Source organism: Podarcis erhardii (genome assembly GCF_964252035.2).
Source record: "Podarcis erhardii genome assembly, chromosome: 1".
NCBI lineage: Eukaryota > Metazoa > Chordata > Lepidosauria > Squamata > Lacertidae > Podarcis > Podarcis erhardii.
In genome coordinates this window covers 83537508-83550378 of record NC_138497.1, presented here as the reverse complement: position 1 = coordinate 83550378, position 12871 = coordinate 83537508, and the positions used below count along the sequence as shown (strand labels likewise).

General features: G+C 42.8%; 1 protein-coding gene across 1 annotated transcript; it reads left to right on the top strand.

Annotated features, from left to right (window-relative positions):
• Nucleotides 1–5290: 5290 nt before the first annotated feature.
• Nucleotides 5291–9597, top strand: OR6Q1 (olfactory receptor family 6 subfamily Q member 1; the record flags this gene model as incomplete). The annotated part of the gene is made up of 2 exons (XM_081843255.1): nt 5291–6475; nt 8632–9597. Exons 1-2 carry the CDS (start codon nt 5351–5353, stop codon nt 9595–9597), a joined length of 2091 nt encoding a protein of 696 aa, XP_081699381.1. The 5' UTR covers nt 5291–5350.
• Between the last annotated feature and the right edge of the window lie 3274 nt (nt 9598–12871).

Sequence of the window (12871 nt, the reverse complement as noted above, 5' to 3'; positions counted from 1 at the left end):
TAATATCTACCCTCTTATTTAAATACACAAAGCAGTTCAGAAAGTGCTTTATGGTCTTTGTTACTGTCTTCAAAAGTCTGTGAAAAGATGAATATTTATTGCAGAACTACTTAGGTAGATCCCTGCTTTCCCTTTTTCCCCTTAAAAAAAAATGAAGAACGAACTTTGAGCTATCCACTTTCTCATATCAATATCCTTTCACATCAGGAACATTTTCTTTTTGGAAATGTATGCCCCCCTGTGTAAATCACTGAGCCATATTCCTCCTTCACTCTGTTGTTCCATTTCCATGACTTTCAATCTACCCAAAGCATGATCAGAACTAAGACCACCAAGGTCATAAGGGAGGCATTGCACTATGGAAGCAATAACCGTACCTCCATCATCGGGCCACAGTGTGGTGGTATTGTTATATCAGAAAATATCATGCATAAAACTACAGAGGTGGTGTCTAATTTCTTTCTATTCACTGAAAGAGAGAAAACAGGACAAGTTACATCCTTTCCACATCTCAGAATTGAAAATGGGATGGGGGCATTTCTCCAGATGATTACTTGGATGATTATTACTCAGAACCCAGATTATTACTCGGGGGACTTGTTAAGTTTTTGTTTCTTCAGTAAACAAGGTCCTGGAGTTTATCACTGTGATGATCACTGTGTAGAAAGAGGAAAGGAGCATAGGAAGACAATAACTTCACTAAGGGCCCTCCAATGCGTGCCAGCAACTGCATAGAGTGGGGTGGGTGGGTTGTGGGGTGGAAAGAGACTGGACCAACCTCTATTTGTCCATCCTGTTGAAGGGCAGCCATGGTATGCAGCATTCAGGATGGGTAGGAAATTGCAAAAAAATACAACTAGCAAGCATAGGGCTAGTTAGTGCATGAAGGGGTAAAGGACCACAGAGTTATATTGCTAAATAGACTCGGCTAGGTCACACACCCCTTTCTTCTGGAGAGGGAGGAAGTGAAGTCTCTCTATCATGCAACAATATGGTCATATGTAAGCTTGCTCCCAAACTTATAGCACATGCTTGGAACTCTATTCTGTACTTTCTACCCAAGAGTGTTATATGCCTGTATTAGCCTTGCTGCTGCATGGTACAATGCATTATTGAGACCTTGAAGTAAGGCATTTTAAACTTAGCAGTGTGTAATCTGCTGATTGCAGGAGGAGTAGAACGTGGTCAGCTGCTGTGTGCAGCTGAACAGAATAAAAATGGTGCAACAACCTATATTCCTAACATTATAAAGGTAAAGGTAAAGGTACCCCTACCCATACGGACTCTAGGGTTGTGTGCTCATCTCACTCTATAGGCCGGGAGCCAGCGCTGTCCGCAGACACTTCCGGGTCACGTGGCCAGCGTGACAAGCTGCATCTGGCAAGCCGTTTACCTTCCCGCTGGTAAGCGGCCCCTATTTATCTACTTGCACCCAGGGGTGCTTTCGAACTGCTAGGTTGGCAGGCGCTGGGGCCGAACGACGGGAGCGCACCCTGCCGCGGGGATTCGAACCACCGACCATGCGATCGGCAAGTCCTAGGCGCTGAGGTTTTACCCACAGCGCCACCCGCATCCCTTCCTAACATTATACTACAGCTTAACTCTGCTACTGGGGCGTTCTCTCTGTAGGAGAGTGCACAATGCCCCACATTTTGAATCCAAGTACCCAGCTGGTTTATTTTGTTGCTCACCCACACAGGTGGGCCCACAAGGATTCATATAGCTTAATCCGTAGAGCATGACTCTCTTAATCTCAGGGTCTTAAATTTGAGCCCAACTTCAGCAAAAGCTCCCTGCATTGCAGGGGGTGGAACAAGATGACCTTCATGGTTCTTTACAACTCTACATTTCTACGATTCTAAGACCTATTTAATTCTCCCCACTGGAATTTCCCTGCAGCCTTCAGGGGAGCCTGCACACAAGGCCTATAACAGAAGGCCTCCCCCCAGATGGTTTGTCCTCCTTAAGACAGACAAGACCAGCCTCTTCATTAGGGTCACCCCAGGCTGATTATGGAGGACTGAGACGGTTTGCAGATCTATATTTATGTAGTTGCCACCTAGTGGCCAAAAGGCAAAGGTATGCTAAAAACTGTGTAACAGAAACCAAGAAGTTAAACTAGCTGTTGCTCATCTTGCTGGTGTAGCCTGCATTTATTATACATATGAATGCATTGACAGTGAGCCTAGTGAGGAGTTTGAAGATCACCAATTTCTGGCTTCCCTGCATGCCCCTTTCCACCCACACAGACACCTGCTGCTGCAGAAGAACCACTTTCCACAGTGGGATCCCACTGGGCTGCAGTTTGTCTGTTGAATACCAGAGTTGTGTAGGTGCAGCAGCCAATCATCTGGATCCGTCCCTATAGAAATGTCACTCTCTCAAGAGGATTCAAAGGCCTCAGGTGCCCTTATAAAGTGATGTCTCTCTACTCCAGAATTTTTTATACTTGAATGCCTGATCTGTTTTCCAAGTAGCTCATCAAGGGATAATTGGGCTGTGAATCTTTCACCCATAAGAAACAAAGTGTGAATCTCTTGGCCCCCCAGCTGATCTTATATAAAGCCAGCAGCTCCCCTGTTCAGTTTGCCTGCTGAGATGGCCAAAGGCATAGCTATGCATAGTCAGGTCTTGGGGGTTGTAATTTGTGGCGTGTGACTGATGCTCTGAGCAGTTAGAAAAGAAAAGCTGAGTGGGCCAGTTTTTGTCAAGCTAGATCCTGATTCTACTTAAGGATCCGGCTCATGGAGTCTGTAAGCAGAATCCTTCTCTGCATGCAAAAATTGTCTGCAGTAAAACAGGAGAAAAACCATGTTGACTGATTCCTTGCTCTTGACCTGAAGTCAGCTTGGTTGGTAAGTAGAGGAAGGGGTTTTGTGATTTATTTCTGCAGAGGCTACATCTCAGTGACTGCAAGATTGGCCTTGTGATTTAAGGTATGTATTCTCTCCTCTCTGATCCCAGTTTGCTATGAGGACACAAGCTTAGTTTTCTTTCATTCTTATCAGAGCCTTTCAAGGCATTTTGCTGTGGGAGGCAGAAACATGCAAACACTTTCCCCATGTAAAGTCATGTGTACATAGTACTGAAGACTGGTTTTCCTGGGAGTGAAAATACAATGATAAAAAATTAAAAGCCTAATAATTCACGCTCCTTCCATGACACCCAAAAATGGTTGCCTGAAATTTAAAGGCAGGGAAGTTAACATTTTTCTGTCCTTTCCCATGGCTACCCAAGCCTGTATCTACCTGCAGAAATTGGTTAGCTCCCAATACCACTCCTGGTAATTGACAAACCCAAAGACAATTTCTGAAAAGAAATGCTATAGGAATAAGCATGTGTATTAGGAACACATGTGTAATGTGCTTCAGCAGCAGAATGCTGTTATCAACTTTTGTTTGTATCATTTGAATTTCACTTTCATTTGGCATTCCAGGCTTATGTTCTTTCTTTGACTCAGAAGATCAGAACAAAATATGGTGTAAGTGTGCACTGTATAACATAGAAGAATCTGCTTGCATTTGTTCTGGAAAGGTTAGCCATTGAATCAAGCATAGATTAATACAGAAGATGGAGTTGGATTGACTTCCAAATTGTAGTTTTCTGATTAATATTGTTTTGTTTTGTCTTATACTTTTATCATTGTAGTTTATGTTATATACACGGAAAAGAATATGGTTCCATCTTTAAGATGATTTGATCCCTCTTCTCATTTGCATTCCTTTAACAAAGTTACATATTATGTTTAGATCCTCACTGAGTGTGACACCGGAATATTTGTTTTTCTGTTCACAATCTTACAGAGTTAAGCACATCTACAAATATTATTTAATGGGCTTGATTCTGCTTTGGGTTGTGGCAGTGTGCTTTACTAAGCAAAACAGGAAGTTGCCTTTATAATGAATCAAATTATGAGTTCATGTAGCTCAATTTTGTTTTTGCTGACTGGCAGTGGGGTTCAGGCAGGAGTTGTTCCCAGCCTTTACTGGAGATGTCAGGAATTGAGCCCTAGACTTCTACATGCACAGCATGTGCTCTGTCACCAAGCTATGGTCCTCTCCCAAATAAAGTCTTCAAGAAAATGAGTGACGACTCCAGCTTTTAACTATATGAATATTAAATGAATCTTAATTAACTTAATTTGTAGTTTTCATGGATTGTACAAAAACTAATTCCCATTAAATGTTGCCCACGAATGTTGCATGAACAAAAGGCAACTACACTATTTGTTGCTTATCAGAGTTATCCCTCCTGGTTTTCTTTATATATTGTTTTAAAAGTATATGCTGTCCCAGATTTTTCTTACACTCCACCCAGGGTCTTTTACACAATTCTGTTGACTAATTGCAACATTTCAGTTTCTTCAGCCTCATATATTTTTCTGTCTTTCTTAGGACAAAGAAAATATAACTAAGGGTCCCTAGGATCAAAAGCATAAACTCTCCTCAGGTGTTGGATTTTCTCACTCCATCCAAAGACAGCTGAAAAAATAAAATTGGAAAAACAATAAATAAATAAATAAATAAATAAATAAATAAATAAATAATTGAGCAGTTGCAATGGATTTTCAACTGGTGTTCCATCTTCTTTTTAGTTTTCTGATTAATATTGTTTTGTTTTGTCTCATACTTTTATCAATGTAGTTTATGTTATATACACGGAAAAGAATATGGTACCTTTTTATATTTTGTTTATGCTTTGATTCTTCAAGACATGAGGGGCAGGGGATTAAGTTCTCTCTGTGAAGTCTTGCAACTTGAAATCAAATGTCAAGACTGGGGAAGGAATAATTTCTGTTCGACAAGGAGCAATAGGAGTTTCTTTCCCCAGTATCTCCAAGTAGGGCTGCAAGATACTGGTAATCCTTCCTGAAACTCTGAAGAACTACTTCCAGTCAGTGTAGACAAAACTGAGCTAGATGGGAAGATGGTCTGACTCAATATAAGGCAACTTCCACTGCGACCATGCTAATACTCCAACTAAGAGGTTGGAGATGGAGGCTTGATTGAGTTGTGCCTATTAGGAACTTGGGTTCCACCAAAGTAAGATTTTGAATTGTTGAACCAATCTCAGAAGGTGATTCACATAACTATATCCCGGTGGTTTCAAAATGCTGTTGAATAGGTTTTGTGAATGATTCAACACTTGTCCACTTTGTGAGTCACTACAACCAGGCTTAACCCATCCTTGGAAAAACGTCAATAATAGGGTGAATTGTGATCTGGGAAAAAATATACAATGTCCGTTACACATCCTAAATGACCAAAAAGCCAAATCGGGTTGACTTCAGTATATGTAAATGTCTATGAATGAAACTTGAAACTTACTTGTATCATCATGAGACAGAATTATGGCTTTGTTCAAACCAAAGATAATGAAAGTGGACTCAGATGTCCTTAGAACAGCAAATGTTGGGATTTTCCATTTGGTATCTCTTTATCACCAACACATCTTTGTCTGTTTCTCTCTCCCTCCTCCTGTTTTTGATGCTGGCTGTACATGCAACACCAAGACTATGCTGAACAACACCTCAGCCCCTGAATTCATCCTACTGGGCTTCTCTGGATTCCAGGAGTTCCGGATCCTGTTGTTCTTCAGTTTCTTGGTAGTCTACCTCTTCATTCTCCTTGGCAATGCCTTGATCATTCTCCTCTCAAATATGGATGTGGCTCTACATGTCCCCATGTACTTCTTCCTGAGCAATTTCTCATTCCTAGAGATGTGCTACACCTCAGTCACAGTTCCCCGGCTGCTGGGGGACTTTCTCAATGGCCCCCAAGCCATCTCCTTGCAGGCTTGCATCACCCAGATGTATTTCTTCTTCTCACTTGGTACCACAGAATTTTTCCTCTTGGCTATTATGGCCTATGACAGGTACTTAGCCATCTGCCAGCCACTGCAGTATCCTGTGCTCATGAACAGCTGTATCTGTGCTTGCCTAGCCTGCAGTTGCTGGCTGGGGGGCTTCCTGACCCCCTTCTTGCCCATAGCCTTCATCTCCCAGCTCCCCTTCAATGGCAGCAACCAGATCAACCACTTCTTCTGTGACACGAGCCCCTTAATTAACTTATCGACTGGAGACACCTTCATGGCTGACACAATGGTCTTTCTTGTCTCTGCAGTGATTGTGCTTGTGTCCTTTCTCCTGACTTTGACTTCTTATGCCCTGATTGTTTCTACCATCTTGGATCTCCCATCTGCTTCTGGAAGGCACAAGACCTTTTCCACATGTGCCAGCCATCTCACGGTGGTCACCATCTTCTACAGCACTGTCATCTTCATGTACCTCTGTCCACATTCCGGTCAGACTTCTGAACTGGAAAAAGTGGTATCTGTGTTCTATACTGTCATCACCCCAGTGCTGAATCCCATCATCTATACCCTCAGGAACAAAGATGTGAAAAAAGCCTTGGGAAAGGTCCTCAGCCGAGTAAAGAACACATGTCTGAAGAGCACACAGAGAACTGCCCTTATTGTATTGTCATGAACTTCGGCATACTCAAGTTGTTTGTGCATTGCTGTGAATTTGCACTGAGAATTTTGTAAAAAGACAGGTATTTGTTAAATGCATTTTAGTTTGTATTAAAACTACATTTCAAGGTCTTTGTAAAGAAACATGGCGGCATCCCAAAAGAGTCATCTAAAAATAATTACAAGCAATATATTATCAACACACAATTTGTGCTGAGCACTTGTCTGCAGGGGTCTTTTGTTGTTGAGGTCCATTATTCTTTCAGTGACAGACATAAAAAAACCTCATGCACTAAAGCCAGGTTAGGAAGATCTTTCCAAAGTTCAGGACATTTCTTATCTATGCAACTGTCATTTTCTGATATATTTACATTACAGTAACCCTTAGCCAGGGAAGCGGGTGGCGCTGTGGGTAAAACCTCAGTGCCTAGGACTTGCCGATCGTATGGTCGGCGGTTCGAATCCCTGCAGCGGGGTGAGCTCCCGTCATTCGGTCCCAGCTCCTGCCCCCCTAGCAGTTCGAAAGCACCCCTAAGTGCAAGTAGATAAATAGGTGCCGCTTTATAGCGGGAAGGTAACGGCGTTTCCGTGCGCTGCGCTGGTGCTGGCTCACCAGAGCAGCTTCGTCATGCTGGCCACGTGACCCGGAAGTGTCTTCGGACAGCGCTCGCTCCCGGCCTCTTAAGCGAGATGAGCACGCAACCCCAGAGTCGGACACGACTGGCCCATACGGGCAGGGGTACCTTTACCTTTACCTTAACCCTTAGCCAACATTTGCTAGGTGTTCCACATGGGCATGATAAATGCTCCAAGCAGAACAGTCCAACTATTAGGACAGAGTACTAGAAGTGATGGTGAGCATGACTGAGTGAAAAATATTAGAGCTGAGAATTTGAAATACACATTCAAGAGAAGCAGCTGCTGTTGCCTTTGCACTTCAGCGTGTAGAAACAACACATTCTGTTTCCCTCTGAAACCGTTCTGACTCTGTGTCTGTCAAATTTTCCCCCAGCACCTTGGTTTTCTGTTTGTTTAATTTAAATCCCGCTACCCGACCAAAGTCTTGTATCAGTTGCAATACTCTTTTCGTACTAGATTCCGGCTCCTGCAAAGTCAAAACTAGGTCATCTGCAAAGGCTTTAAGTTTATATTGTTTCGCTCCGACCTGGATCCCTTCCACCAACCGGTCCCATCTGATCATATTCAAGAGCACCTCCAGAACCGAAATAAATAGCAGAGGGGAAATCGGGCAGCCTTGTCGTGTTCCTTTTTCAATTTTAAACTCTTCTGTAACCACATTGTTAACTATCAATTTAACCTTTTGTTCTGAATATATTGCATCAATCCCATTCTCAAAACCCCGTCCCACTCCCATTTCTTTTAGATTTCCCTTCATAAATTTCCAAGAGATATTATCAAAGGGCTTCTCCGTATCTATAAAAATTAACACTGCTTTTGTATTTATGTCTGTTTGCAAAAGTTCCAAAATGTCAATAATGTTCCTTGTATTAGCAAATATGTGTCTACCTGGGAGAAAGCCTGCTTGGTCTTCATGGAGGAACCTCCATTTTCTAAGACCCCACCGTTGTTGTGCAGAAAAGCTTTCAGAGAAGCGTCCATAGATCACTTGATTGTTCCCTTAGTTTTAATCCTTACTACAGGGTTGTTGTAAGTGGCCCAGAGTTAACACAAGGACTTAACATTAGCTCAGTGGCAGAGCTTCTGTTTAGCATAAGGAGAGCAATGCTGGATCAGACTAAAAGCCCATCTAGCCCAGCATTTGGTTCTCACAACGGTCAGCCAGATGCCTATGGGAAGCCTGTAGGAAGGCCTGAGCACAACAGCGCTGAACACCCTCTCCACTTGCAATTCTCAGCAGGTAGAACAAAGGGATAATGGCTAGTGGCTGTTGCTTGGTTAGCAGCTGTTGGTTGTTCCATGTGCTACAGACTTGATCCACATTGGCTCTTTAGCCACATTGCCTTGGTCACTTCTTGGTGCAAAGGGGGCTTAGAAAAACAGAGAGAAAATAAATGATGTGAATATAGAATATACCTTATTTTAAAAATAATATCTATACAAGATTGAATGTTTAGAATTAACCTTCTGCTTTTATCCATGGGGCACAATAGCCTAACAATGCTGTGCCAGTCCTCTTAGATGCAGCCTCAACATGAGAACTGGACCCTTGTGGAAGAGTTTGTCTTGGTGGGCTTCACAGGCATCAATGAGGGGCGCCTGCCTCTTTTTTCCTTCTTCCTGGTCATGTATTTGCTGACCCTGACCGAAAATGCCATCCTGGTCCTGGTGGTGGCAACAGAAAGGCGCTTGCACACCCCCATGTATTTCTTCCTCCTCCACCTTTCATGCCTGGACATGTGGTACACCTCCCTCACTGTGCCCAAGATGCTGGCCAGCTTTGGATCTCCTGGTGGTCGAATTATCTCCTATTCTGCCTGCTTGGCCCAACTTTACCTCTTTACCTTCTTGGGCAGCACTGAGTGCTTCTTGCTGGCAGCCATGGCCTATGACCGCTATGTGGCTATTTGCGTGCCTCTGCGTTACCAGGAGATGGTAGGCCGAGATGCTTGCATGCTTCTGGCTGCTGGCTCGTGGCTAGTGGGGTTCCTCACCCCAGCACTGCCCATCTACTTCATGTCCCGGTTGACTTTCTGTGGCCCCAATGTTATAGACCACTTCTTCTGTGATGCTTCTCCACTCATCGTCCTCTCATGCACTGATGTCTCCCTGAAGGAGATGGTTGACTTCCTGGTCTCGCTGATGGTGCTCCTGGTTTCCTCTGTTGTCATTGTAGTATCGTATGTCCGCATTATCTCCACAGTGCTGAAGATTCATTCCGTCGGAGGGCGCCGCCGTGCCTTTTCCACCTGTACTGCCCACCTGACAGTGGTGTCCATCTTCTATGGGACACTCTTCTTCATGTATGTACGTACTAAGGTGGCCTCATCAATCAACCTCAACAAGGTGGTGTCAGTATTTTATGCAATAGTCACCCCTGTGCTCAACCCCCTCATCTATAGCCTACGGAATGCAGAAGTGAAGGGGGCCTTATACAGGGTTATTTCCAGGACAAAGCAGCTTGCACGTGACAAGAACACAACCTGATTTCTTCTGGGGGGTTGGAGGGATATTTTGCACCACAAGCCATTCCTATCTACCTGAGAACCATCCTTAATAGCTCCCTTTGCTCCACTCTTCTTGTTCCAATCCCACTTTAGCTGAGGGATCACAGGTAAGCTGTCACCTTTTAACCTTGGGTTGGAATTTTTGTAGATGGAAAACTATCTTACAGAATTGCTGTTGGTGCAAGATTGCTGTTGGCACGGTAACTGATCCAAATGAGAATCTATTCTAGAGTTATGGGCAGGGAGAAATTTAACTGTATATTTATGCCCACCCCCCATTTTATTTTCTGAAGAAAATGTACAACAGCTAATATTAAAAATAAAATTAAAAAATCCATACATCTGTATCAAAATAACAGTTAATGATATTTCAACTGATTAAACAAAAATAGCTGTACTGAACTCCTATCAACACTACATCACATTCTTCTCTGTCACTTCAGCTCCATTGCTGCTTGCTCTGAGGAGTGATATAACGGTCCTAGAAATCTAAATAAGTAAATCCCTTCCCAGAGAAAGGCATGTATCTGTGAAACCGCTGACAACACAGCTTTCTTAGCCCTACATCTTACTGACTAGACCTGGTTTTCAGTTTGGACATTTAAACATTAATACAATTTAAGTTTAACAAGAATATATCTATGTACATGGCAGCATTTCCTCCCTTTCAGCACGGGGCACGGTAAGCCATGAAGTCCCTGTGAAAACACTTTTATTATACTGGGTATAGGTGGAAGGAGTTCTGCTCCTTTCCACATGAACCCCGCTCAAAAAGGAGTGGAAACAGTCCAAAGAAGATGGGAACTCCATTCTTTTTCCCTAAGATATTTGTGCATTTATGTGCTGCTGTCCCTGCCACTATGAACTGCTTAGAGTGGAATTCAGCATTGCACTCTTCCCTTCTTTCCATTTCTGCTTGCCTGATTCAATGCCCCCCTCTCTCCTCCCACTGTGTGTTGTTCTGGGCTTATCCTGGACCCACTCCCAGCCAATTTCAAGGGGTGCAGAGGGAGGAGAGAAGAGAAAGCCCTGTTCCATAAGCAGAAGTCTTTGTGCAGGGCTTTTGTTGCCAGGACTCATTTAATTGAATGTCACCTTTAATTTTTAGTATGCTCATTGTTTGTAGTTTAATTGTTGATTTTGTAAGCAGTGCCGGATTTACGTATAAGCTAAACAAGCTATAGCTTAGGGCCCCACTCTCTTGGTGCCCCCCCAAAAAAATAAAGAAAAAAACATGTGGATGTACATTTGCAAAATATAAGAAAAAACAAATGGAATAAAACCTACATACAGCAACAGTGTTTTGTGTTGTGTAGGCTCCTATGATGTAAGTAATGGGCCCCACCTGCTAGCCTGCTCCCTAAAATATCACTGGTTTGCTGATTTTTAAAGGAACTTTTGTTATTGCCAAATGCCAATGTGTTTGCATTATTCAGTTTGTTATGAATAAAAAATCATTTTACGTTAGAGCTTAATAATTATTTCACTATTAATATACTACTTCTTAATTGTATTTCAGTTCAACAATTACTTTGATAAAATACATATTTAGTTATGTGCAAATGGCTTTAGATACCTATTAGATCCATAAATTACCATATAGCATATATTCAACACAAAAAACAGTGACAATTTGTTGTTGACAAAGGATAGCTGGACATATAAAGGGCCCCATTACCTTCAGTAGCTCTTAGGGTCTCATCAAACCTAAATCCCGCCCTGGTTGTAAGCTGCCTTGGGTGTAGATCACCAGTGAGAAATCTCCTGGCTGAGAACCAAGGCCCCTCCTCCCATGTGGCCCACTAATAATAATAATAATAATAATAATAATAATAATAATTTATTTATACCCTGCCCATCTGGCTGGGTTTCCCCAGCCACTCTGGGCAGCTTCGAGCAAAATATTAAAATACAATAGTTTGTCGAACATTAAAAGCTTCCCTAAACGGGGCCACCAGGTGGCGCGTTGGAAGATGGCCGACAATAACATCTCTCTGACCCATACGAGGTAATTAAGGGGCTGCTATGGGAAGTATGCAGTCTTCCTACCCCCCCAGGAGACGGGGGGCGCTGCCTTGCCAGCGGTGTTCACAATGCACCCCCTGATTCGAGAGATGGGGGTGCCGAACACTTGGCACGAGCCCTCGGTGAAGTCAGATCTTCCTGACGCCGATTCCAATTAGCGCGTGCTGGTTAGCTTCAGCTCGGAATTATAATTGGAAACATATGATTGGAATGAAGCTGAAGCACATACATCAAGTAATGTTCAAGAGATAAGACTGCTGATTAATGGATCTCTGTGACCGGGAGTGACGGATGGATAAGTAAATCTTCTGATGAATCACCACTAGGAGACTGTTTGGAATGAAGGGGGGGGGGTGGAGGAAAAAACTTTTTTTTTCTTTGCACGATGTGATATTAATAACCCTTCACCCCAGATAGAAATAAGATCGTTGCGTTTTTATTAATCACAAGCAGGAATTCAAGAACTGTGTGGGATGGGTTATAACAGGAGAGAGGATTGGTGAATGGTGAGAAAGAGGAAATTTTTTATGACGCAGTTAAAAAATGGCGTCTCGCCAAGACAGGCTTGCCGGAGAAAGAAGGACAGGGGGAGGAGAATCAGGATCGTTCGAAAGAGAAGGAATGTTGGAACGCAAGCTTGACCTGACAGAGCCTCCTGATTCATTTGATTTATTTGGCAAGCCTGAGAAAAGTAAAGGACAGTGAAGGTACATTCTTTCACCTTTGGTGGACGTGCCCAAGGATTAAGACCTTCTGGGAGATGATCTATAATGAAATGAAAAAGGTATTTAAATATACCTTTCTGAAGAAACCAGAGGCCTTTCTCCTGGGCATGGTCGGCCAATTGGTGCCAAAGAAGGACAGAACTTTTTTTATGTATGCTACAACAGCAGCAAGAATACTTATTGCAAAGTATTGGAAGACACAAGATTTACCCACCCGGGAAGAATGGCAGATGAAGGTGATAGACTATATGGAACTGGCGGAAATGACTGGCAGAATCCGAGACCAGGGAGAAGAGTCGGTGGAGGAAGTTTGGAGGAAATTTAAATACTATTTATAGAAACACTGTAAAATTAATATCTGTTAGAAGGATGTTGGAACAATATTATATGATTTTAGCAGGAAGGATATAAATGATTTGGGAATAACTGACTGTTAATTGGTGAAAGGAGGAAAAGTAAAGCTACATTATATTAAAACAATTTACAGGACAAAAATTTTAAAAG